The 26941-nt window shown below is 49.4% G+C and overlaps 4 protein-coding genes across 4 annotated transcripts in view; 2 read left to right on the top strand and 2 right to left on the bottom strand.

Moving 5' to 3' along the window:
• Nucleotides 1-9143, top strand: part of mbl (splicing regulator muscleblind) — an 80611-nt gene extending 71468 nt beyond the window's left edge. Inside the window, exons 5-7 of the mRNA XM_018640842.1 lie at nt 248-490; nt 6401-6554; nt 9109-9143. Coding sequence (XP_018496358.1) covers nt 248-490; nt 6401-6554; nt 9109-9143 — 432 coding nt within the window. The remainder of the gene's footprint in view (nt 1-247; nt 491-6400; nt 6555-9108) is intronic.
• Nucleotides 9144-17465: 8322 nt separating this feature from the next.
• Nucleotides 17466-21700, bottom strand: LOC100908990 (lysosomal alpha-mannosidase-like). Its single transcript, XM_029112460.1, has 11 exons — nt 21444-21700; nt 20992-21184; nt 20558-20762; nt 20264-20426; nt 19813-20162; nt 19520-19678; nt 19191-19437; nt 18752-18939; nt 18358-18611; nt 18067-18266; nt 17466-17988 (listed from the first exon to the last, which is right to left on the bottom strand). The coding sequence occupies exons 1-11, from the start codon at nt 21698-21700 to the stop codon at nt 17466-17468; spliced, it is 2739 nt and encodes a 912-aa protein (XP_028968293.1).
• A 1000-nt stretch (nt 21701-22700) lies between these two features.
• On the bottom strand, nt 22701-25605 carry LOC100902608 (ceramide synthase 1). Its single transcript, XM_003746806.2, has 7 exons — nt 25354-25605; nt 24465-24599; nt 24186-24336; nt 23909-24071; nt 23591-23771; nt 23045-23446; nt 22701-22856 (listed from the first exon to the last, which is right to left on the bottom strand). The coding sequence occupies exons 2-7, from the start codon at nt 24575-24577 to the stop codon at nt 22820-22822; spliced, it is 1047 nt and encodes a 348-aa protein (XP_003746854.1). The 5' UTR covers nt 24578-24599; nt 25354-25605; the 3' UTR covers nt 22701-22819.
• Nucleotides 25606-25829: 224 nt separating this feature from the next.
• LOC100908848 (uncharacterized) lies at nt 25830-26904 on the top strand. The gene is made up of 2 exons (XM_003746843.2): nt 25830-25950; nt 26301-26904. The coding sequence occupies exons 1-2, from the start codon at nt 25852-25854 to the stop codon at nt 26862-26864; spliced, it is 663 nt and encodes a 220-aa protein (XP_003746891.1). The 5' UTR covers nt 25830-25851; the 3' UTR covers nt 26865-26904.
• Nucleotides 26905-26941: the final 37 nt, after the last annotated feature.

Below are 26941 nucleotides of genomic sequence, written 5' to 3'. Positions count from 1 at the left end.
CTGATCGCCCCTCGAGATTGGCCTCGAATTCTCATTGATTACGTCGCCGTCAATGCCGATTCTGGTGTTGTCGTTGTGACTTTTTTTCCTGTTTGGTCTTCTAACGATGCTTCACAGAGCTCGCTTCGCTGGCGGCCGTCGCTACTGCTGCTGCTGCTGCGGTTCCACATCTCCAGGCTAAGGCAACGCTGCTTTAACAACCTCCTTTGCTCAATCTGCTCTTTCTCTTGGTGTCGTTTCCGTCTAGGTGTGCCGTGAGTACCAACGCGGTAGTTGCAAGCGCGCCGAACATGACTGCCGCTTCGCTCACCCGCCAGAGCACGTTGGCCTTGAGACGTCACCGACTCAAGCCGCGTCTGGGGTTTGCGACGTCACCGTTTGCATGGACTATGTTAAGGGACGCTGCGCTAGGGAACAATGCCGATACTTCCATCCGCCCGCACATCTCCAGGCTCAGCTTAAGGCAAGGGTACGCAATCGCCGCGCTGGAGCTCCCTGTATTCCCTCTCTAAGCGTCACCCCTGTCCCTGAGTCTCCTCCCTTTTTCCTTTCCTCCCCTAATTCCTGACTCTCCGGAGACCTTCTCTCCCGAGATTTTCGTTACGTCGCGTCAACTCCGTCAAATGTCACGCCGTCCCGGCTACAAAGATCCTCCCTCTTTTCCCCCTTCTGTGTTCCTCCATGTTGATACTCTTTGCTGCTGTTCCCCGATTTTTACCCGGCCGCCCCGACAAGTTACATGTATCCTCGAATCCCCGGATTATTTTTGTAACCCTCCGGGTATCGTTCTCTCCTTCGACCTCCCTGATCGTCAAAAAACTTGTTCCGACCTAGTCCTCAGAGTAATCTTCCCCTGTACCCAATGATTCCCGTTTCCTGATAATCATGAAAAACGCTCTCTCCTTCACGTCCGATCACCTCATATACAATTGACCCACTGGAGAACAAGAGATTACCCCATCGAATCACCTCCCGTCCCCTCTCGATGTTATCGCTGCTGCTACATATTGTTGGGGCAGTTGCCATGACTTCGATTTAGTCAATGCCGACTTCGGGTTCTAACCACACAATCATGAAGGCTCGGTGCTGTGGGTTTCCCCAATCCGCCACCTGTGTAACATTGCTTGAGGTTAATCTCATCTCCCAATCATCGTCGTGGTTGATGTTGCTATCGTTACACTTCTTATTGATTTTGCGGTTTCTCGCGCGACCTGACGCTTAATGCCGCTAGCATAACCTGCCCTCAAAAATTGTAGTACGGTAGAATCCGATCATGGCTGGCACATTCCATGCAGCGTAACTAGGGGCGTAGCCGATCGGTCAGATCAGAATCCACTACCTTCTAGTCTTCAGACGGAGCCTCTCGCTGAGGCTCTTCTGAATTTCTCCGTGAGAGCTCACCGCAGAAAAGTGGGGAGCATCCACTTTGTGCGCGAGCCCACCGTTCATTCTCCGATTTACATAACCCATCCCCTTTTTCGATCCGATGAAATGAGAGAACGGCGGGAATCAGATGAGGGGAATCGCTTAATGCTCATTTTTGGGGTCATCGTCGTCGAGTTCCTACATACGCACATCAAACATACTAGTCATGAATCTCATCATTCGTCTTGAGGTTATACTGTTGTCGGAATTCGGACCATTTCAAGAAAATCTAACTTGATTCTTGTTTTTTATTATTCCATCAATAAAGGACCAGAACACGCTCCAGCAAAACACGGACACCACGGGATTGACCCAAGTAAGTTCGATTCCGCAGGAGCATTCTTCATATTTGACAAACGTTGAGTTCCCACATTCGTCAACAACTCCATTAGCGGACGAAACTGTAATTAGTCTTTTCGGACTGTCCACCAATCTCTGTTCCTCTGAACCACCGAAGCCAGGGCAACAATATATCTTCCCGATGAGTCTTTTTTCTACCGAAGTTCCTCATCCCCACTCTTGATAGTACTGTATCTACATGGAATCGAATAGTATCTGCCTTGAAAGTGGGGGGGAACGACTTCCCGAGATAGAGCGTTCCGGAATGGGTAAATCCCAAGCCGCTCACTTCCAGAGCTTTTCCATAGTCTTTCGGAGATTTTTCAACTGGGAGTCCTCCGATATCATCTGTTTCAAAAATGCCTTAGTCTGGCAGTATTCGGCGCTGCAGATGTTCAGAGGTTAGGAGGTGCGGTCCGTTAAGATTTAGACCAGCTAGCTCCTCAGCTTTGCTTCGCTTGTAGAACGCTTCGTTTTCAGTTTCGCTTTTTGATTCTGTAAGCATCTTACGAAAATCCGAGTTATTCTGAAGCTCTCGCGGGACCCATCGCAGAGGGGTCCCCCGCACGTCTTTCAACTAAAAATTATTCCCGAAGCTGAACCTCCATTCGAGAATCGATAGCCTCACCCGCCGCTGCCACCACCAGTAGTTAGCCACCCGCGCTCAGCCGCTGCCTCTGCCATTGTTGATAGTTCTCCGAAAACCCTAAGCGCGCAAGGAACTTTCCTGCCTTAATAGCCTATAACTTGGTAAATCAGCTTCCGCTAAAATTGAGTTCGAGCGTTTCCTCTTCGAATTCTGTTCACATTTTGATCCTGTCGCATGATCGCGCGATCAGTCGATCGGGCGATCAGTCTCTCCGCTTGCTCGCTTTACGCTTACCGCGAGTCCCTGCTGGCTAGTTCGCTCGTTTGAACATAAATCATCGTCGAATCAGTATCTCAGTCGTAGATATGTCTCGGAAAACTCTCGCTTTGCAGCAGCAGCAGCCGCCGCCGCCGCCACATCAGCTTCTTGTCGTGTTTTAATGTCCGGTGTCAAACCAGCCAACAGTTAGGCTTCACGATATCTCAGAGCTTTTAGACATCGTGTCGATATAGGTACACGAAGGGAATAGGTAATCCCTGGCGAGTATGGCTGCAGGATTAATGGGACGGCCGCTAGTGTCTGGTCCGAGCTCTAACAATGGCTGGTCTGTTTCGTTAATCATTCGTGTCGAAGGTCTGTTTTATATACTACTCGGTATCTGGATGTGCGTCCGCTTGTCTGCCTCGTCTCTCTACCGCTAAACTCTCAGAGATCTTCGTTTTGTCCCTACCTCTTCCCCTTGCATTCAATCGAACAGCCATCGGAAATCCTCAGACGCTCCCTCCGGATTTCATGATCCTGTCTTGGATTTTGTCCGTTTCGTTATAGAACGCTAATTTTACCGATCGATTCTCGGGGCGTCTGCGATTCGCCCGAGCTCCGAGTCGCTATCCCTGCAGTCTCCGGAGCGAAGCTATCTCCTCGACCGAAACCAGAATTCATCTTCGAAATTTTCTCGTATGCCATCGCGCCATGAGAAGACACACAGTTAGTCAGACAAACGGAGCGGCACAGACAGCCCGATGACACCGCCTGCTTTGTCTTATCAAGCGATTCGCTCCTTCTTATCGATAGATGCTCTCATGGTCTCGTTTCCAACTTCAGAATCTATACGCTCGAATCTAGCTCTTGTCCGAATCTGCTGTTTGGCTTCTGATCGTACTACCTTCCAGCTTCTACCTATTTGTGATTGAAGGAAAAAACGCTTCTATTTTCTTCCTAGAAATCCAGAGTGAAAGGCATTCAGCTTGACGAGACAAGGCGGTCTCATATAGTCTTCTATAATTTATATGCGGAGAATCTCTTTCATGAACATACTTTAATTTGTTGTTCTATGCTCGGTTTCATCAACATCCTCATCGGACTTCGACGCTTTTTTGATCATGTAGTGCCCAGAATTTGAGTTTGGGTAAAAACACGAACCGCCATTCATTCACCAGCCCGAAAATTCGCCCCACCCGCGGCGAGAGTCGAAATCTTCGGGTAGAAGTCCTGAATCTCACTGAGGGAGACTCTCGTGAAGTCGTACTTACTTAGTTGTGAGCATTGCCCTCCCGGCGGGGTAGGACAGACGTTCTTCGTGGCTCGTCGGCCGGGGAGGGAGAGCCTCGGATGTTCAAGTTTGGAAATCTGCTTTGATGTGTCGTGGACCTGCTGTTGGCTGGCATAGCTCCGAGCTCTAGGTTCCTCTGAAACGTGTTCTGATTCGACGATAAAAGTATCCGTTGGTAAACCGTTTGGCTAGGCTGGATGTATGGGTTCATTGGCTGGTTGGTGAGTTGGTTGGTTGGTTGGTTGACTGATTGGGATGGACATAGTGTATTTTGATTTGTGTTCTTCTTTCTTTAATTTAGCATTCGTCGCCCGTGCCCGCAAGCAGCGTGCCAACGATGCCTTCCTCGATGCCGGCGTTGTCGTTAAGCCCGATGAGCATGGCAGCTATGGGAAGCTACCAGACCGCCGCCCACGCCCAGAGCGTTTCCCACGCCACGACGTTGAGTCCCAGTTCGATGGTAACAGCGCAAGCGTTCACGGCTCAGGCCCAGGCTCAGGCGCAGCTGTTGTTACACCAACAACAACAGCAGCAGCAGCAGCAGCAACAACAACAACACCAACAATCTGTTACATCGGGAGCAACGGCGGGAACGATGGGTGTGGGCGTAGGTATGGGGGCTCACCCGGCGTATGCATCGGCCACTTCCGGAACCGACGTTGCCGCAGCAGCAGCCGCCGCCGCCGCCGCAGCAGCCGCCGCCACTACGGGGGGTCCGCAAGCCAAGAAGAGGGCCCGAGACGCTGAATCTGAACTCTTACACCTGGTACTGCTCGCTCGCTCTTTATGCTTATATAGTCTTCGACTTCATACGGAAAAGAAACACACGCAGACACTCGCTCACGGGGAAGAAACCTTGCACTTTCCGATCACTCCGACGATACGGACACTAGCGTTTGGTGACATTGTGGATCCTCCAGACGAGGAGACGGACTAGCCGCGCACTGTTCGATCCGCCGATTCAAGAATTCAGACCTCAGACTCAGATGCTGTGTCTTCGCGTTATCGTGAAAAGAATCGTGACACCGTGTGATCCGCACAGTCACGCCTCGAGATGGGCTTGCTCGCTCGAGATCACTGCAAACGCAAGCTTTAGTATCCAGCACCCAAAACTAGAAGCTCGATCGTGGTCTAAAAGACCGAGTCTAGGTTCGACTAGGGCATAAGAGAGGAACACGGAACAACTCACACGAACTCACAGAACTCACTTCCACGCTACCTGTCTCGCCTATTGTTGCCGTGCTGGGCGCACCGCATCGTATCGAAAAGTACTCTCCGACGTTGCTTCGATACTCTAACACCATTTAAAAAATCTTCCGAGAGAAGACTGAGTTCTGCCGTTCAACTGCATGTCACACGAATCGCTCTTTTGCCGGGGCGATTCATTTGCCGATTCCGATCCACTTCCGGGACACATTCGTCAACATGGAAGAGTAAAGAGAATAGAAGACCATCAACCTGCTATGTCGATTCCGTAGACTCTCGGCAGTTCGTTGATGGGTCAGAAGCCCGCGTGCTGCACGGTTACGTTTTCGTTGCCTTCTTGGAACGCTGAACCCTATTTTCTTGATATTATGTTTTCTCCGTTCCGGTTTTCGAGCTTGTCGATGTCAGTTTTCTGTAGAAAAAATCCTCTCTCCGAATCTCCCATGAAGGCAGAGACCCCGTCGATTTGCGGAGCTCTCCGCATCTCCGGTCGGGGGCCATGCCATTCTGATCATAGGGCGAGAAGAGACCTACGAGAATGTCGACAGGCAGAAATCGAAGCTTTTCCGCCGCAAACGCTCGTTTCTCAACTTCTCTGTGTTAGGCCGGTACTGCTGCTCATGTCTGATTGATTTTGACACTCGTCAGCGTTTCGAAGTCGAGAGGCAGGAAATAACACTAACCGAGGTCGTGCTTGTACTCCGTGCGCTCATCATAACCCCTGCCCGAATCGGCGGCATTGGTTCCTCTCTCACTTCTTGGCCGAGTGTTCGTTTTGTTTTGTCTGATCGCAGCTCGATGTCGGAGATATATGCTATCAGTGCTCACCCTCGCTCTTCGAAAGGCACCTTTGGCCGATGGCTGGGTAGATAACGCGCTGATCGCTGACAATTTTCCCGCTAATGTTTGACGGCAAGTAGCATAACAGAAAGCATTGAGGCAACGCAATACTGCTGCTGCCGCTGCCGCCGAAGCTGCCACTTCCACCATTGCAATCGCTGGCGAGCGGAATTTTCGAGATGCATGGAGGAAGAAATGAAGTCCTGAAAGCAACGAGAACCAGTCACGCCTTTCGCGCGCAAGCAAACCGAAAAAATCGTGTGATTGATGCTAGATCAGCAGTCTTGCGTAGTATCCTCAAGAAATCTCACAGTGAACAAGCTCAAGTACTTGAACGATGACGATCAACTGCGTTGTTCGTCGGTCGTATGCGGTCTCGTGTCACGAGACTCTGCCTGCTGTGACCAGCTCATCCGTACCAAACAACTAAATCCGACGCAACGTTTCAGGCTACGCTGCCAGGCATTGTGCAATACAAACGCCCGGCTCTTGAAAAAAGCGGTGTTCCTGTGTACCAACCATCTGCCACAGCTGCCGCGGCAGCTGCCTATCAGCAGGCTGCATTGGCATTGCAGATGCAACAACAGTTCGTTCCTGTTTCTTGTGAGTATAATTCGACGATTACTTCTTTCCCGGGGAAGTTTGTTTCCCGATCGATGAGCCAAGTGTGAATTCCGAATGTCTGCGGCAGTGTTTGAAATGCCGACCACCACACCTATTCACATATCATTCACTCCTCTTATCGTCACGCAATCCGCAAATGAAGCACATGAAAAAATGAGACAAATCCGTAGATCGTCGTCCACCCATCAAGCCTCGACGCACTCCTCCCCAAATAGAGCAGAGCTCTCTTCTCGTAGACTGTAGAATATGAAACTCCGCTGACTTAGACGCCTGACAACTTGTTATACGCCTCACGCATCTACCTCCCATGCTGGCCCTTGAACCCTCTGACGGATGGTACCGTAGAGATCCCGTTGTTTCCGCGCTCTATCCCTGCAGTTTCTACCGAAGACCCTCCTCATACATGAAACAGAGCCCTTTTTGACCTTGAGTTCCTTCCAAACTCTCACCTTCTTCCCGCATCTCCTCTCCGCACCCATGACCACCACCGACCCCCGAGACGAAACTCCTTTCCCGACCTCCAAAGGGGGCCTGGCTCGACATACAGTGGAATCCGCTGAAACGACCTGTTTCGGGACGAGATTTTTTCTTAGAAGTGGCTTGGTCTGATAGTCTGGCCTGCATTCCAAACCCATCGATGACTTTTTTCCCGACTATCGGGAATATTTTCCTGGTCCCCTGGTATTGTAGAACCAGAGGCGAAGATATTACGCTCGAAGCAAATCTCCGTAGGATCCGTTCCATGGCCAATGTCTGTTTTGCGCGGGTAGGTGAACGTGCGAAGCTTTGACGCTCTCGTCAGTTGCCTCTCTTAGAGCCTGATTCTGGCTTACTAAGGATACCTTCAGAGGTCTCGATGAGGGGGTTCTCAAATGAGGCTTCAATCGCGCATCAATAGAGTTGTTCCTCACCTTTCATCTCTTGCTGAAAACTCGCGCATCTATGGATAACGCTCGATCAGCTCGGACCGAATTGGTCTCGATGCGGATTTTCGGGCCGATGAACTGGATCAAAACAGCTTTTACGGCATCATGATCTCCTTGGAATCAGTGTAGCGATCACTGCAGCTCGCCGTACTGGCCGGTTAAGAAGGTTGCACTGTTTTCATTCCCGGAAATTTGATATTGAGAAAGGATCACGCGGGGAATTCGCAGTCGGGATAGTGAGCCCCGATGGCGAACACTGAATCACCCCGGTTGGATTTTGAAAGAAACTAACGAATTTTTCGTCTCGGCGCTTCCTCTTCCATGGAACTCCTTGGCCTTGTCTTTCCCTCATCACTTAATGCACCGACCTTTTCCTCCACCCACCTACGAAACCTCTGAACCCACCCACAACCCATGCCTACGCAACCCTACGTACAAATATCGAATCACCTCTCCGACCCATCGAATCCACTGACCATACCTTAGTTCCCATTGGAAGCTCGTTGGGTACCCAGCCCAATCTGCAGAGCAACATAGCCGCTTCAATCCAGCATCTCCATGATGTGAATTACTGTGATAGTAACGGACAGGTATTCTTGAACGGAGTCTATGACCGTGTTGAATTGTTTCCCTTTTAGAGACGAAGAAAAACCGTCCGTAGATAATCCCACGCCAGACAAATTGTCATCTTGACGGCTGAGAGACGACAAGTAGATAGAGACGTCGAATGGGAGCGAATGATTCCTTCAAACATAGAGTCTTTGTTATGGATGCGTTAACTCAATTCGTTTCCATTCCGCATCATCCGATGAACATGCGTCGTCATCATTCATTACAACAGAGGCTCCACTGTCCTTACACAGTACCATACTTGGCGAATTACGTAATGAGAAGAAAACAGTCGGTCTATCAAACACATTGCATACTGCCCTCCTCGGATATACGATCAGACCTGTCAGTCGAACCCATCACCATGGATTAGTATTGCTCTTTCTTCGACGAACACCAATAACTTTACAAATATTCCGTCTCGACTTCGGTCGAGAAGGAGCAGCGACACGCGCTGACGAAAATTCACAACGTTCTGAGAGGAATGGTCGAAACAATCTGACACAACTCTCTATGTTCGTAGACAGTAGAATTTTCTCTCTAATTTATGCATGCCGTTTCGTCCTTAGATCTCCGGTACCCTGGGGACGTGTATAGGTTTTCGTAGATCTAAGGGATGCTGCCTGCTGCCCGATTCCGACGTCCGGCCCGTTCGGTTTCCGCACTCGTTCAGCTTTAGCATCGTCGCAGCTTTAAATGGTAAAGGGTTGTCCGTTTTGAGTAGACCGTACTACTACTCCTACTGCCCCATCTCCCCAAACCACCAGCCCGTCCGCCAGTCAGAAAAAAAATCAGCGCCGAAGCACCCGCTCGCCTGCCCGTCTGAAATTTTATACGAAGCAATGTTGGCTCGCTTGCGTCTAATCAATCAGCTCAGAAATTGAGGCTGCCTTCTGCAGTACATCACTCATTGAGAGCATCGGAGCGCATGAACGCCGCCTACGCTCTTCGACTCGACGCACATCTCAGCAACTGATATCCGCAATCGTGTTTTACAGTTACTGGACACCCTGCCAGTCTGCCGAGATTTTAAGTCAGGCCAATGCAAGCGGCCTCAATGCCGTTACGTTCATCTCTGTGACGGTGAGTATCTACATACGTGCCGGTCCCGAGAAGCGGGAGCCTCCGGAGCGAATATTCGCACGGATGAGTGTCAACTCGAACGAACATATGTATCTCGTGAGGCTGTCGTCCCCTTCCTCTCAAGTGAGCCGAGCCTAACGGAGTGGCGTGTAATTTCAGATTTCGTCGAGGTGACTGATGGTCGTGTAGCGGTGTGCCGGGATGCGGCAAAGGGCAAATGTGTCCGACCCTTATGCAAATATTACCACATACCTCTCATGGTGCTACAGAACTTGCAGGCCCCGTGATGGCCGGAAGGCGCAAGGGCTGAGAATATTTTAGTCGTTCAGGGAGATGATGATCAATGTGTTGCCTATACCATTCAACAATTGAGTGCTACTATTCAAGTGATATAAACAAGTGACGGAGGATGAGACTTACTCGATGCGACGAATTCCAAAGAGTCTCGGAGGACCATACGATCGATGACCCGCAATGGAGAGAGGAAAAACAGGATACAATCCCAACTAGACCGACTTCAGTTCCCGCCGCCTGGGAACATCAACCATTTGGACATTCCGTTACTGTGACTCCGTCGTCTGTTTCGCCATCTATTCGTCTGGTCGATCTTGGCTCCGAAGCCGCGCGGAGGCGGATGAAGATGAGAAACCAGCTCTGTTCATGTTGTACGCGTCGAGGGCTAGCTCGTCGACATCGTGGAGATCGATTGCACAAGACCGCTCTATTTCTACACAACGACCCGGTGATATTGCGAATGGTACTATTTTGAAAGTGAGTCTTCAGTGAGTCAGCCAGATGAAGTCAAACGCTGAAAAGGCCAGAGATGAACTCACGTGCAAACAACGGCTATAACCCTCACGCGTGCAATGAAGAATACGAATAGACATAGGCAGTGAATGGATGATCCAACATATCCTTCTCCATCAGCGTCAACATCGCCGGCCGTAACTCCGACCGCCACCGCGTCGTCGAAGCCGTCCACCTCGTTGTCGGCGCTGGCAGCAACGAGGTGAAAAGGAAGCGAAGTCAACATCATCGACAGCGAGAACAACATCAACAACGATTGAAGTGTTAGCGGGAGAATAAGAATGTTGGCAGGAGCTCTTAAACTGCTCCTCTACCCAAGATCCAACTGTTCAGGGATTTTCGTGTTCATGGCCGTCGCACCGGAGAAGCCGAGGGTCTGCGCACTCTCAACTTAGACCGTTCCGTTCGATGATTCCACTCTCGAGCAGTACGTAGCGTACCCTTTGTATGTATGTAGTACTACAACTTCCGATGCGGCGGACTTGAGCATATTTAAACAAAGTAATCAACACACCATTATACATGACTATTACAACAACCTACTTCTAGTCGTTGGAAATACCTAAGCTATGCATTCAGATTAATCCACATACTACCATTATTAGTACCATGAGACCTCTTGGATTATCGACCGGCCGTATTACATGGATTTGCAGGGAGGGGGGCTCCGTAATTAGAACCTGCCGATATCCCGTGAGATCATTCGACTTGATCCAGATCGCGTTAACTCCTCGTTCATCTGCGATAGGGATGGCGTACGAGAGGAGAGAACGTGCCACGAGCGGATTCAACGGTATCGGAGAACCCTCACCTTGTATTTTTCTAGGGGAAAAGGGAGAAGTCACCACATGTTACGAGACACAGTGACTCCAGGCTAGGGAAAAGGACGGTTCTTCGCACGGCGATCGAGCGACTCACAGAGTGGTCGCTGTCCTGCGGTGCTATTCCACCTTTGGTGACCGAAAAGAAAACAGATGCTCGATCTGTTTCGGCTCGTCCCAGCTCCGCGCACGTTCGACCTACGACTCGTCGAAAGCGATGATTTTCCTCTGGAAAGGTTTCCGGAAATGTTCTGAATCCATGCATCCAAGCACACCCACGCAAACAGACGACATGGAAACATACACATTTATATACAGGAAGAATCTATGTATATTAGGAGGTATTTTGCCTCAACCACCCGAATCGAGTTCCCAGCGAATAGGAGAACACAAGGCGCATGGAGTGTGGACGAACAACAGCGAAAACCGGGAATACCTAAACACAACTACCAGGCAGGCGATTGTTATATACCTTATTTATACCGGACTTCGTAGACATCAATCCTACTGGGGTAGAGACTGACAATGAGCCACTTACAGAACGATAGCGAGGAAGAGGAAGCGATGATTCTATTCTTTTTCTGAGTCAGAGGGAGGAAGCGAATCCGATGGGAAGTTCTTTGACATCAACAAATTTGATCGGTCAAAAAGCCAACGTTCCAACAAGGATGACAACGCATGACGATTATCGTTCGGTATCGAGCGATATCTTCCGAAAGTGATTGTAGCGTCTATTTTGATTCGTAGACATTGTTTCAACGGCCCGGGAAATTCTACTATTCTTCTCTCGAGGGGTTATGATTGAGAGACCCAATTCATTGACCTATAACTAGAAAAAAGGTAATGTTTCTAACGATTGACAAAGTTCAGGCAATAATATACCTCTACCGAAGAGACAGGGAGACGAACACAAGCGACCGCAAGATTACGGGAGAGATAGATAGAAGATGATCCCTGAGTTCTACCAATGATCGGCGGTGAGACTGTTATCGAACAATTATTCTCAATTTTCGATCGTCTGTCTCGTGGATGACCGCCGGCCGATCGAATACTCTGTACCTGTCTCTCTCTCTCTCTCGATCTCTCTTGCTCATCACAAAGCCGTTATAGTATTAATATTGTCACAAATCTCCCCGATTTTTTCTCGTTCATAACTACTCTGGAATGGTGATGTCGGTAGATGAGTTCTAGCAAATGGATGGTGATACGAGACACCAGTTATTCATATGATACCGCCAACACACAAAAAGTGAACGTATACCTTTCCGGATCGGTTCGAGTTCAGACTAGAGGGACTCTTTAACCATCCGGAAACTCGATGCAACGATTTGTAAGGGTCGATTCCCGGGCTGACACAACTTATCCCGCGAGAGGTGGGCGCCCGCGTACGGCGATACAGTGGAACCCAGCCAGTGTTCCCCCTTGACCGAACCTGTTGTTGGTGTAGTTTCGTTTAGTTCAGAGTCTCCCTCGATTTCTGTTGCTCCTCGGATTATCCTCCTCTAATTGTCCTCACATTGACCTCTCCAGCAGTAGACTTTTTGATTCGACAAGCCGCGGCTTCAGACAGCCTGGTGACCGTTTGATATCGAATATGGTGTGAATAAGGTATATACAAAAAAGCGTGACACGAATCGTCAGAATTCCGGATCGGGCCGAATGAATTGAAGCCACCGTCGAATTCATCGGGTGATCCGCTCTCGGTTTCGCAACATAACAAATTAGCGCTATGAACCACGAACACAAGAAGGGGTGTCGTGAACAATCTCAAAGGGTTCAATGATCACAATGAGCGCGTCATTCCTTCGAGCTCAACGCGAGACAAAGTCCGGAACGGAATGCGTACCCAAAAAGGAAGGAAATTTTGCCGACAGACTGACTTGGTACGTGACGGCTATTCCGCGCTGGCCGGCGAAGAGAGTGGGATTGACGTTTTCGGAGAAAGAACTCACGGGGGTGAAGCGCGTTATGCCATGGTACGAGACGAACGTCAACAGTCTCCTTGAGTGTTCTCAATCTCTTTCGTATCACAGCTCAGGTATATCTTGACGTTCTGAATGTGTGGACTAGATGGGTTCCACACTAGGCTAATATACGGGAAGACTCGGGAGGTCAGTCTTCGGCGAGCTACATGTGCCGACGAAGTTTCCAAGCGTCTCGCTCGCCGAGGACGAGAAGGCTCGGCTTTGAGAAAAAGCCGCCGTAACGATACTAACAACCTTGAGTGACATAATCCAGTGAGCTCCGCGAGTTCGGCCGCCGACTCAAATCCCTGAGCGAAGAGTCACAGAAGCAACGTTTTGAACTCTCCGTAGCGTACTTGTAGACCGTAGCCTTTTGTCATATTTGATGTACCATATCTCGGGTAACATCATAAACTCAGGAGAGGAAGGCGTCGGCGAAAGCAGTCTTGCCCCGTCTTCATTCACCTACCTATATCAACCAATAAGTCGCAACGAATCCATCTCTCGGAATGAACTCCGACGGCACACAAGGCCCAATTCTGGCGGTGATCAAATCATCGTTCCCACCCCCTGACGAAGGATAGGTTTTCGAGAAGAGAGAGCACGACAGACAACAGGGAAAAAACATACACACACCCTCATACAAAACCGGTGATAATTACACCTACACACCTCCAATCCTTGAGACTTTGAGAGAATAGGACTCGATCTCAATTTGTGGACCTTCCGAGCACTCCGAATGCCTGTCGGTCGAGGCGCCAGGGAGTCGAAGGCATGCAATTTCAATGGTGATCTTAAAAATGCCCAACAAGATCCTCGAATGACTTATTCACTCGAGAATAGGCGAAACGGCACCGACCGTATGTCGGGCCAATCACATTCATCATCAACTGCCTGAGATCGTTGGTTGGTTCAAGAAGACTTCGCAAGCAATCGGTGCCGAGCAAACGGAAAGGCCGAGGAAACAAAAAGAAATTCCTTTGCTCAAACAATGGCAAACGACGATTCTCGCGTTGAAGTCGCAACACACTCGGCGGATGGGGATGAGCCCCAGCGACAAATCTTGCGATTGCGAACTGGTCGGCCGATTTATCGATGGAGGATGATGGAATGCGAAGCGAACGATGATGATGAACTAGATGTGTTGATACATTCCCCAAGGGTGCCTTTATTCTTATTATTACAACTATAATCATTAATTACGATTATTGTCTTATTATTACAGTGTCTAAACATTTATAAAAACACAATAATGATGACGAAGATTCTAATGTCAGAGACAAGCGAGGAGAAATCTACAGATGGCGTAGGTGAAAACCATGCCTTGTGCTTATTACACCACTGATATGAGGCCGATATTGATGATGATACGAGAAATGCATACATTGATCCATGCAAAGCAACCAACCGACATACAACTAGAACGATCATAAGATTTTGAGATTCTGGTGACCATTGAGAAGAACAATAGATGACTTATTAGTGCAATCCTTCGCCCTCTTTTTGAAACTTCTGTATTGAGCTGAGATATGGAGCTATTCGTGAGCCGCTCTCAGCGACTCACTCGAAGGACGTGCTCTTGAAAGGCTGTCTTTATTCCGACAAACACTCAACGATATTTCCAAGTGACAGAAGAAGAAGTGAATGAGCAACAAGAAGAATATTATTGACTGTACCAATGATGTAATTTCCACGCTTATTGTTATTGCAATACATTTACGCCGTGAGCTGGAAAAGAAACTCAATTAGGATTCGGATCAGGATTCGCGGTCGAGGCGGCTTGAAGTACGCGCTCGATCGGAGATGCCTTCGGAAAACTCCACGGAAATCCCAAAAAAAAGTACGGGACAGGTTCGACGCGTTCCGAGAATTTCGTTGAGCTCGACGGAGTTCGGACCTGTCGGCGTTGATTCTTCTTCTTGTCGATAGTGTTTTTTGTAAAATGTACATTTTTGTTCACAATATTTCTCATCGATTCTCACTTTTCAACCAACCATCCGAGGAACAAGCAGACTGGGTAGCTCTGTCGATTCAGTTGTCGTTTGATCCTCTCTCATAAGAGATATCCTCTGAAAGCTATCCATCGATCCGAGAGACGGACGCCGGAGGAAATCAAACGGATTCGTCGGTAAACGATTAATGTTTATGATGAATAATGCTGTACTGAAACGGAGCCGGCGTAAAGGATTGGATAATTGAAAGTTTCCCCACCTCCCAACCTTTCCAAAAATTTCTGAGCATTGACGAAGAGGACTTTTGCGAAACTCCTCCATGTTTTCCCTAAATCGCTGAACTTCCCGATTTTCCAGCGGAGCACCATGACCCACTCCAACCTCACCATTACTATCCTAATTCCTAATATTAGAGATCTTACTACTCCTACTGATTATTACGATGATGATGATTATTATTATATTACAATTATTGATATTGCGGATAATATTCAACATGATATAATTTAAGGATATCACATTGGACCAGGCCTTTGAAGCTGGGTCGTCATTATACATAATAATACTTCTTCTACCAGTAGCGAATACCAGATGACACGGGTCGTGATGATGATTGTCATGACCGATGATGATGATTATTATGAAGATTAATATATTCTACAGAATTGAGAGAGAAGAAAGAGAAGAATCGATATCCTCAGCTAGGTCTTCATTCAAGTACTACTCTCCGAACATCGTCTGGCTGGCTTAGCGGCTGAAGAGCGGCAACGCCTTGTTGTGCATGGCGGCAATACAGAAATTTCCAACCTGCAGCAGAATCCTTCTGTATGTGGAACTTTCGTAGCTTGTTTCTATATTATATATATATATTTTTAGTTCGTTTTGATTCTTTGCTAAGTTCTTAGTCAAGGGGAACCTTTGCGAGTGATGTCAGAGGAGCTGACACAAGTTTTTTCGCGACTCATCCCGTGTCTCCTGACGAACCGACTTACGAGTGGATCGGATCACGTCCCCGAGCTCGAGACGGGCCGTTAAGCGGTCACCGCGGGACATCTATCGGCGCGGGTGTATGATTCTCCGCGGCAAGCGGTTTCGTCGCCCTCATCACTCCGCGTCTTCCCCTCTCTCCCGATCTAGTTTTATGTATGTGCCATATATATAAATGTATCGATATATTGTAGTCGCTCTTGATTGCTAGTAGTCAAACCTGGATTCGGTTCCGGTTCTACAAAATCTTCACACGGTCGAAAAATTCACAGAAAGAGACAATTTTTTTCCGACATTCGAGAGCCGACGGGGTGAAGCTCGACCACAGGGTAACTACACTTGTTCCTTGCGAGACGACCGACCAACGATTGATCTCAACCTTGACGATTTTGTCGCCTGTCGGACTCAATCTCCGAGTCTGAAGCGCTTCTTGGTTCTGCTTCCTACGGGTTCGGTAGCTTCACGATAGAGGTCTCCTAAACTCCGGGAATCAACGAGAGACAATCTTTGATCCAAGTCGATTCGAGCATAATGAGGTCGCTAACCCCAGCGGCCAACTTCATCACCGACGATGAGAACGGGAGATGAAGATGACGATGATGATGATGATGATATTGATGAGTATGAATAAGAGGATCATGATTATTACATTGATATTGTTCTTCGAATTATTCCTGACAACGTTGCCGGACGGTTCAGTCAATTATTATCCTACTCTTATCTCTTTTCCCTCTCATCATGCATATTTAGCAATTTGCGAATCCTATTTCGGCCTATCTTTTGAGTCTCGAGCTTATCACGTATCAAGCAGCATGGAGTCAGTGACCTTTTGATTCTATCTGAGTGTGTGTCGACCTCAAAACGAAATGAATTGAATAAATTCAAACAATTTTCACATACACCTCGCGTGTGATTTATCCATTCACGAAGTACGAAGAGAGCGACCTGCCAGGGATTCGGAGCGTCGATCGATTCCATTTTTCCAAGGGTATTTCAGGGGGCAGTCCTGCTCGCTGAGGCTTCCGCCGGAAACCATTAGATTGATGAAGTCGGGCAGCTTGCCCATGTACCCTACACTCCGTTCCCGGCGAAACCGAATCCCTCGCGGCTGCGGTCTGCGGCGCAGTCCTGGGCTGAGGCGGGGGCATTCGCGGGCATTGATCCCCTCCCTGGGTATGTTACGGATCAGAGCTTCTGCGGATTTGGCGATCGTGATTCACACAGAATAGGTGTTGGGCCCGTGTCGCTCTAAAACTTGGAGCCATTTCGAAAAAAACGGTCTGCATGCTTGGAGTCCCCTATCAAAATCTTTCGGCTATGTGAGTCCAGAGAGATGGAATGAATAGCGCCCGAGAGAAGACCTCGAGCACCCAGGGACCGATTGCAATTGAGTAGCGCTCAAGCTCATGCTTTTATTGATGCATATAACCCGTTATCATTCATAATTGATAATAGATAGGAAATAAGATATATCCCTTTTGGTCAGAGGCGATTTCTCAGCAAATCACTCGGTCCGTCCGTGGAGCACTCGGCGCCCCGAGTCGTGGCACGACGCTACTTGAGTTCAGGGTTGGAAGAGAACATAGAATAGGGGCTTTTTAATCAATCGATGGATCATTCGATTCCGCTTCCGATTACACACAGGTTGGCTCCAGGTCTCAAAGGAACTGTCACCTATTCGAGTAGAAGACACTGGCATATACTCTTCCCTATTCCCGGAAGAAAGGCCGAGTCCGTTACTCTATAACGTGACGAGGAAAGTCTTGATCTCATGACTCATTATTTCCACAGTGTCTTCAATCGCTGCTATGGCGGATAGCCCTGCCAAGTCCATTTCTCTTATGCGGAGGTAGCGTTGGGTTATGAACTCCGGGAAGTCCAAGCGCACCGATTCTCCACTGATGTTCTCGATCCTCAAGAGATAATCTCGGTCGTCGAGACAGGAGAAGGTCACGATATGAATCTTCCCCTCAACAGGACCTACATTCAAAAGACCTACGCCGGAGAACCTTTCTTCAGTGAAGAACACGAACGGCGGGGTCATCTGAAGGTCCTCGGCACGTGATGGAGCGTCACCGAAGAAAACTCGGAAGGTCCCTCTGACTTGCAGACCTCTGCCGTCAACGCCGGACTCGTTCAAGGCTTCGTTCACACCGAAGCGATCGTCACACAAACATCTGCGATGGAGCATGAGCTCTATCGAGCCCGATTGTAGACTTGTGCCGCCTCGGGCTCGATCGGTGAGGAACGTCACATGATGATCCCTGAATCGATCGACAACTTCAGCATCCCCCAGTACGTGTGAGAGAATCTGATCGTCAAGCCGGTGCGAAGTGGCTCACCCATCGTTGATGTTGATTCTCGATGTTATGGGATAGTAATTTCCAGACACGGGCTCGCTGAGCTTTGAGTTCCAGTTCTCTCGAAAGTCTCGCACTCGCTCGATCACATCCCGACCATTAGAATCAGTGAAGAAAGTGACGTTGGAAACTACGTCGGTTCGGATTGTCATGACGAATTCTTTTCCTATGTTATCGGAGACCTGAAATCTCATACGAAATCATAATCTTCATCCTACGCCGTAAACAGTCGAGATCAGGATTCCCTAGCTGTGCGTATTCGAGGCGACTCACATTTATGGGCCCGACGATCCAGTCGGCCTCAACATATGCCTTCGAGGAGTAAACCCGCGTGTTCTGGTAGACATTGTCTGAGAAAGTCTGTCGAATCTCGACGAAGTCGTCGCTGTTAACTTGCTTCTCCCCTCTCAGGACGACAGCGATTTTCGGTCCATCCGGCCGGAAAACGTACGCTCCAGACGCACGCGATCCATTGGAACAAGTACTCTGGTAGTACCCGAAAGTCTGCCCGATCTTCGTGAGCTTTCCTGCTTGATTCCGGGATGGAGGGATATGATTAGACTCCATCTGTGCGGGAAGACCTTCTCGCGGTCAAAGCCGTGGCGAGTTCTATGCCTATCTGCCATCTGTATTCTTCTTCCAGAATCGAGCCCTTGAGACAGATCACCTTTCGCTCGGATCCACTGGATCCCACCATGACCGATGCCGACTTCAACATCTCCAGCTTTCACCACGGACGTTCCATCCCGGACCTTTTGTGCCGATCGGCCAGGGGACCTCCGAGATCTCGCTGGGCTGATCCTCAGATGACGGAACTTCAATGCGCCTATGGTGACGGGGATACAGAGCTCGAATCTGTAATGTGTCACGCTTCGCAAAGATGTCCATTTTCCCGAGCACGAACGAGGACATTACTAGCAATTAGAGGGAATGTCGCGAGCCCATAGCCGTATTAGATGTGAGGTAGTTTCTCTGACGAGGGCGGAGAGATTTTCCCGTGTTCGTGATACGGTCCGCCCGTCGTTCGACCCACGGGCCTTACAACGGATGGGTTCAGCTCCAGCCAAGTTCAGGCTCTGAACGGAATTTGATTGGGCCCGGCTCACCTGGTCGATGACTGTCTTTCGGCAAGATTGAATACCGCATCCGATATTGTCGTCACCGATGCCTTGATTATCGAACCGAGTTCGTCATGGACCTCCACATTCGCATCTCTCAGGGGGAATCGCAAGAAGGTAGAGATATTGAAGGCCAGGGGATTGTAAACCACCACCGGGAGCCCCTCTGGTGGCAAGTCTTCTGTCAGCGGACACCGCGAAACGTTCAATTGGGGACAGAACTCAATCTGTTTGCCTGTGGTTCAGATTTAAAAGTTCGCTGAAGCCAGGCTCCGTCGGAAATCTTTCCGGAAAGTCATAGGGAAGCTCGAACTAACCGAGTGCTGCACCGAGGGTTTTGACCGCTCTTTGGACACCGTCCGACAGAAGTTTCACGTAGTTGTCGTTGACGAACTGCTTCGCTGTGCCGGTGATTGCGTCATGGTGCTGAGCTATGGCCAAAGAATGTCGCAAAGAGTCCAGGTATCCGGTTTGTACTCCTGGAGGAAGGAAGCATAAGTTTAAAGAGGAAAGAGGTCATCTGCATAGGAACAAAAAATCATACATTGTATGATAGAGCTCGGTAGACTCCGCCGAGAACTTTCGGGGGTTTATGTGCCCAATTGCTGACCTATTTCAGATAAAATCTGAGACGCCGCGCGGTAGATCCCTGTGGCCCAACGCACGAGGTATTTGAAGGAGGGTCTGCTCGTGAAATAGCCGGTCCAGAAAGAGTGCTCATCTGGATAGGCGTAAGGGAAGAAATCGGCTCTGTTGACAGAGTAATTTTGATGTGCACTGGCTCGGCTATAGCAGGTTGGCGTAGAATAAATCAAGTTCATCTCGAGGTATTCGCCGTCTCGTTCAACGGTATAGTTGTTGCGGTTGATGTATTCGATTAGCGAGTCCATGTTCGAGAACCATTTGTGAGCGTCCATATAATTGAAATCCTCGCCCATAGTGACCAGCAGATTGTTCGTCCTGAGAAGAAAGATCTGTCAGGCGAGTCGACTCATTCAGTAAGGAGGCAAGCCGAGAGAGAAATTCCGGCGAGGACGCCCTTGTGATTCATCCGGAATCACCTGTAGAATTTCGAGTTATTCCGGACCCAGTTCACAAAGATGTCTGCTCGCTCCTTCACGTTATACTCTTCCGAATCGACGTCGGTCACCAAGACTGGATCGTCACAGCCGATATCGAAGCAGAAGCCTGGCGGGGCTCGGTAATTATCCGGCGTCACAGATACTGAGGATTCCCGGAAGAACAATTAGTGTTTCCTGCTGAGGAAAGGCGAGAGAGGGATAAGGTCCATCGCCCCTTCTTCCCCGAAGGATGTCCGGCGTCAGGATTCAGGATGCGGGATTCTGGGAGCTTACCGGTGATGTTCTTGAGGTCGTCGAATTTCCATATGAATTCCATGTTCGCAGTCTCCTGCCTGAATTTCTTCTCTTGATAATCTATACGACCGAAGAAGAGCTGTTTGAAGCCCATCTCTCTCAGAATCGAGGCGTATTGCTTCGAGTGGCCGAAAGGATCGATTTGCCAACCGGTCTCGACGGCACCGCATGTGCCGAATAAGCGCTGTAAGATATAGGAATAGCTCTTGGAACACGCAATGCCAATTGGAGGTGGGAGTTTCGACCGCCGCGGAGGACGATGAGAGACACTGAGGGTCTGCTAACGATGAGAAAGACCCGGCCGCCGGTAGGCAGCGTTGCGCTATAGGTCTCGCACCCTCGGTTAGTGTGGGAAGAAGTCAAGCTAGATTTTAACTAAGGTCGGAGGAGGTACACATTAAGTTTCTCATTACTTGCAATGTGTTGAGCCCGAAAGACATCTGATCGATGATGTTATCGTACTGAGTACAAGCCTCGTCGTTCATGACGATACCGCCGCTGATGAACTCAATTTGTCCTCTCTCCAGAAGCTCCCTGAAGAGCTCTCGGCTCTCGGGTCTTTTCTCCCACCACATCGAGAAGAATCCAGTTTCCACGAAGATGAATCTGGAAAGGATTGTTTGAATGGATCGTCCAATGGGAAGGTCGCCAGGAATCAGACTCCCCGGGAATCATTGATCGACGGCAGCAGATGTCACGGCCAGCTCCTCCAACCGATCTGAATGTGAATGTTGGCTCGCCTGCGAAGGTAGCGAGTGGAGACCTAAGGGGAACCGACTTTGTGGATGAAACCGAGCCGCAGGCAGCTAGATTCGGAATTTCTGGCGCAGATATTCGCTCCAAGCAAGACGGTGATCGAACTCACCTTCGTTCCTCGTCAGCGGACAGCTCTTTCAGGACCGAATCGTAGATGTATTGAACAGCGTCCGGAGTGACTTTAGCATTGGTTCCATAGTAATATTGCTCTACGGTCTTAAGCCAACCCAAATCCATGTGCGAATGAGGGATCAGGTGGACATTGTACGTCGTCTCTGAACTAGGGGGACACGAGACACATCGAGATTTGGCGCGGGCAATCACTAAAGTCAGGACCAGACAAAACAGTGGCCTGCTCACGCCCATTGTCGAAAGATTGCTTGGAGGAATAGAATATTCTTGCTTCAATGACTGTAGATAACTGCCGCCGAGTATCAGGGATGATCACGCTACGCCGTTATCTCAGGGAAAGGGATCCGGGGGAGTGAAGACTCGCGGGAATCGTCCGCTCTCTCCTCGACGACAAAGAAAATATCGGATACACCATTTTCAGTCGGACTCGATTGGACAGTCAAGCGTGATCGCGCGGTCTGGGCTCTCAATCCTCGCTGGTATCTGATGCTTTCTCGTCGATATACTGACAATGATCAAGATGGCCCCCATCCTTCATCTCCTCCCCCATCCTTCATCGTCGAAACACAAATCTCAAGGCAACAAGTTGGCATCGTTCGTCGATTATATGTATTACTGTGTCCTCAGCCTTCACGAGTTGTAGGAGGCTGTCGAATCGATCATCAGTGTGTAACATCATCGACTGTTGCTCTGAAGCCTGCATGGCTTTCGAATGAGCCGACAGAAGTCGTCTACACAACCATGAGTTGTGCCGATCTTCACGGCTTCGTGGCATCTTCGGTGATACCTTGTCGCCTGCTACCACAGAAACACATTCCGATTTGCCCTGTTAAGGGAGAGAGGCGGTCAGCCCGAGGAGGAGGGACAGACGAACTGAAATACCGAATTTCTCGTCGGGGCATCTCTGCTTCGAACGATGACCCCGTCGAAATTGGTAACAAGGAGCCGTTCGACACACGGGCAACTAGGGCTGGCCGATCATTCGCCTTCCAACTGGAGCCTCGGCTCGAGCGAGAGCTACACTGTCGGAGATTTCGCGAGGCAAACGATGCTGGAACGGTCTGAAAACTCATACTTCGTTGGCGACCCTCGGCGAAACAGCAATCGCAGTCGGTCGTCCACGGATGGAAAAGTAGTGGTTCGAGCCACTAGTCAGTGAGCCCAGAAACTTTGTGCGCTCGGTAGCAGAGCTTTTCGGACCTCCGATCTTGTCGCAAGGAGAGGAAAAATCTGGCTTCATTCGTTGTGGCAGGTAGTCATAGGATTTATTATATACAACTCGTACGTAACAATTAGTTGAGTATTGCAAAATAAAAATGATATACCAACATTTTAAAAAAATATCAGAAGCGCTCAGTCAATTTTCTTCGTCGTGACCTTGTCTGAAGTTCTGCAATCGAGAAGATCCAGTATTAGTACTCAGTAGCTCGCGTAAGAAGCCGATTCATGATCTCCCATACGGAAACTTCGTCGGAAGCTTTCAGTGACAAGGGGCACGATCGCTCATCCAAATCCTAGTATGATCGATGATTCCCAGAAAAGCTAGCTCGTCACCTAATATTCTTTTCCTTCTTGTACCTTTCGAGCTTCTCCACAACATCGTATTCTCTTAGATCGTCAACTTCCTGCAATTCTCCGGTGAGGATCTTATACAGCAGGAATAGCATCTGGGAGAACCAGAACAAGTTCATCGCTGTCAGCGCGAGCAACATCGTGTTGTTGAGCAACGTATAATCAGGGATGAAGCCTCGCCGGAGGAGCACGGTGGACGACGCGTACAGGACCTTCAGGGGGAAATAATACAGTCGACAGACGAACCAGGTCACTGTCATCGCCAAGAACGAGCCTGCTGCGAGAATGTCGTTGAGTCTGTGCGTTTGGCCGTTGCGTACTTTCAAGTAAACGTTCACTTTGGCAAACTCCAATTCAACATCGCAGAAATCATGGAACAGCATGACAAGTGCTCCGATGTTGTGGTACCTGCAAAGTCACGCTGATGATGAGGGTTTTTGTTTTTACTTCCATCGGAGTCAGAATGGGCCGCATCATTTGTTCTCCGCATGCAGGCACGTCGAATGCGCATTGGGATATAATCTCATCAGTGGACAGAGAAGTTCGACCAACCGGCAAACGAATGAGATCCAGATCAGGGAAATCGTCACCATGTGATGGATCCCCATCATCACGGAATCTTTCCGCCAAGCGTCTTGGAAGAAGAGGGCATAGAGTCCGTGGAGGTAGAATCCTCCCTGAATCACGTATAGCGTGTAGATATCGGAAGGTATCGCCGCTTCGGCCGTCCAACCTGGCAAGCAAGGATAAATCCGTCGAGGATCCTGAGGGTAATTCCAATGAGCCACCGCGATTCGCGAGTAAGTCGCGAGTTTCTGCTCCATATATATGCTGGGTGCCCAAGCGACAGGCTGGGGATCCCGGACTCACCATCCCACACACTACTCGGGCTCTGAAAAAATCTATTGTGACCCCCGCTGATCACCGTCCTGAAAGCGTAGCTGGCAATCAATCCGTAGTACAGTAGTTTCCAAATGCTCTCGGGGAGCTTCGCAATGCTCTCTTCCGTCAGTTTCAGATGACGACCCAAGGGCTGAAAATACATTCGCGGTGAAAGAGGTGACTTGGGTAAGATGGATCGAACTCATTATCGGCATCACAGTCACGCCACGGAACACAGATGGAAGAGATAGAAATAATTACTTACCACAAAAATGGTCTTACTGAGAATTGTACGCAACATGGTGAAGCCGACAGCCAGGGCCAACAGTAGTATAAGATCCAATCGGGAGAAGTTGAGGAGGAAGTTGACATCTTCGGATATATCTCTCGGGAAGCGATAGCTTCCGTCCTGATACCTGGAAGGACGAGACGAGCTCATGGGGAATCATCGGAAAATCATCGAGTTGGGCGGAGGCTTCCTGTATCGATGTCGCTCTTGGTTTCAGGGGAGGCTGATTGTAGTGGGCCATCATCAACATCCTACCTGTTGATCGATTTGTTGAAGATTTCGATCATATCGTGCGCCAATTGCCAGTATGAGGGCATCGTTTCCCACGCGTGCATATTGGACGTGACCTCACTGGAGTTTTCCCCCATGCCGGCTTCGCGTCACTGGTCACTGCAATGATTCGAATCCACGTTGGACAGTCTACAGCGACTCTCTCTGATTAGCGTATTTGTTCAGAGGCGGTTTTTGTGTCTCCTCGTGAGCCAAGCGGCAACTTCGTTATTCCTTAGCATCAAGGAATTAGAACAGCCCTTTCTCCCACAAATGCAGGTCCCGAGTGGCTGTACGCATTGTTGGAGGTTGTCCCGTCGGGAGCAAACTTTGAGACGTGAAGGAGGTGGAGGGATGCGACGGTCGGCTAACACTCAGTGTCTAACACGTGGAAGGATCACTTTTCATCTTCTCCAGTTCAATGGCATACATTTCGATCCCTCTCCGTCGTTCGCACCCACTGCGAAGTTGGAGAGTGACATGAATTCCGCGGGAGAAGTTCCATGAGTTCTCCGCATGCTCAGTACACGAGTGACGTTGATCACTACCCCTCTCCCTCTCTCATCGACGAACGACGAGCGCTCTCTGCGGTTTATTCTGTCTGCACCGGATTGAACCAGACCAGAATCAATGTCACCACCATGAGATCAGTGTGTCCGGCGATGAATGGTCAAGTACATCCAACCTCGGGACGACGTGTGACGGGTGTTTACGGGGCAACATGTCGCGGCATTGAGGTATTCCACCGTCATCGTAAGTCGTGAGTAAACCACTGTGATCTACGCAGCATAGATGCAGCACGACAAGATGTCAGGTCGAAGACCGGCGAACCCATGAAATCGTTAAACTCTACTCGAGAACTTGGCAAACTTACCTCCGAGCCTGCACAAGTTTCAGCCGTTGAATGACCTGCAGTAAGTTGAGGTCTGTTGATGCCGCAATCTTCGGTACCCGCGTCTTCTGTACCTCCGATGATGGTTCGACTCCTACACTCTCCCTTCTGCTCTTTCCACAGAAGTTCATTCACATATTAGTCCCTCCCAGAACCTCACAAGCCGTGCCGACGTCGATAGGTTCTTCACGTCTGATCCTCTTCTTCTCTTCAGTCATATGTTGTGAGTCGCACCTTTCTGTTGACGTTCAGCGTTACGTGCATGTCATAAAGATTTACTTTGTTGCTCTAAGGCTTTCAAGTGCATTACGCGAAGGGACTTACGAAAAGAGTCCTGCATCTCAGATTTCGCATCGGAGAAATCCGAAGCGAGTCTTCCTACCTTCTTCGCGTCGGAGGGAGCAAGAATAATGCACACATCAGGAGCTCTAATTAATTTCCTTTGCCGGTTCCCCCAGATAAAGGAAGGACATAGAATAAATGGCGAAACTCCTCTCTGCCGTGCTCGTCCTCGAAATCCTGTGGTTCAGCAGATCGAAATGTGCCGCTGACCTGAGAGTTCGCTCCGGCGAATTTGTGGTAAGTATTCTGGAAACGGAGTGTCTCCGGCAATCGATGGCGATTTCCCTCGGCTCGTGAGCGGAGTTTTCGCTGAAGGCTTCCCGGACCTAGAGCCTGGTTTTGATGTGCTTGAGGGGAAGCTTAAAAAACTCGAGCTATCAGGCTAGAGAGGAGATGCAGATAGTTTTTCTTTTTTGAGTCGCCACTCGCAGCCGTCCGCGTCAATCGAGTGGATCAGAAATTCTGTCTTTTGATGACCATTAGTCGGTTTTTTTCCCGGGGGAACCGCCGTTCCCGATAAAAAAATCCTCAACCTCTTGCAGCGAACTTCGACCATTTCTAAGAATACCGTCTTCTTACTTCTGCAGAAATGTCCTCCTAGTCATTCGTTCGAACACGGATCTTTGCGAGTGGTGTCTCAGGACGATGTCGACGTGAACGCCGTATACGTAAAATTCGGCCGTCCCGCACTTCAAATCCTCAGACGCTTCGTTTCTGCTCGGGATGCCCAAGACATCGTCGACAGCCGACTCCTCAATTTCCTTGACCGGTCGAAACCTGTATATTTAGTGGACAACTCAATGAATCTGAACGGAACCAGATGCGACATCATCTGCTGCAGAACAGAAAAGGGCGCACTCGCTTTCGAGGAGAGTGCGGGTTTCTCAGACAGTTGTAGTCGTCTCGAGGTTGACGACGGAGCTCGGTGCGAAGTCAAGTGGCTGGAGCGGATCTCTCAAGGAGTCTGCCAATCGCAGAACCGGCGAGATGCCACCAATGAGAGATGGGTCGAATGCCAAGCGAGCATCCCGCCTCTGGTTCCCTTCAGGCTCTCTCAGCAACCATTAGAGTCTCATCATGGTTACGGGCCGGACGAGCGCGATCCGAGCGTGAACGTGACACGAGACGTGACATCAGCATTCAAAAAGTGATGACGTGATCGAATTTGTCGATTTTATATGCCGGAAATTACGTCTCTTGATCCTGTGCTCGATCACGTCGAAATCCG

Source organism: Galendromus occidentalis, unplaced genomic scaffold, assembly GCF_000255335.2.
Source record: "Galendromus occidentalis unplaced genomic scaffold, Mocc_1.1 scf7180000077504, whole genome shotgun sequence".
Classification (NCBI taxonomy): Eukaryota; Metazoa; Arthropoda; class Arachnida; order Mesostigmata; family Phytoseiidae; genus Galendromus; species Galendromus occidentalis.
The sequence above is the reverse complement of the archived record's forward strand: the minus strand, read 5'-3'. Positions and strand labels throughout refer to the sequence as shown.

Coding starts and splice junctions, on each gene's coding strand:
- LOC100908848 (XM_003746843.2), top strand. CDS start 25,852: ATGGCGAAACTCCTCTCTGCCGTGCTCGTCCTCGAAATCCTGTGGTTC. Junction 25,951..26,300: donor TTCGCTCCGGCGAATTTGTG/GTAAGTATTCTG, acceptor TTACTTCTGCAG/AAATGTCCTCCTAGTCATTC.
- LOC100908990 (XM_029112460.1), bottom strand. CDS start 21,700: ATGGGCGTGAGCAGGCCACTGTTTTGTCTGGTCCTGACTTTAGTGATT. Junction 18,940..19,190: donor GAAAGACAGTCATCGACCAG/GTGAGCCGGGCC, acceptor GACACATTACAG/ATTCGAGCTCTGTATCCCCG. Junction 18,612..18,751: donor CCAGTGGATCCGAGCGAAAG/GTGATCTGTCTC, acceptor GGAATCAAGCAG/GAAAGCTCACGAAGATCGGG.
- LOC100902608 (XM_003746806.2), bottom strand. CDS start 24,577: ATGGGGGAAAACTCCAGTGAGGTCACGTCCAATATGCACGCGTGGGAA. Junction 24,072..24,185: donor TCAGTAAGACCATTTTTGTG/GTAAGTAATTAT, acceptor ATGTATTTTCAG/CCCTTGGGTCGTCATCTGAA. Junction 23,447..23,590: donor TGGATCTCATTCGTTTGCCG/GTTGGTCGAACT, acceptor GTGACTTTGCAG/GTACCACAACATCGGAGCAC.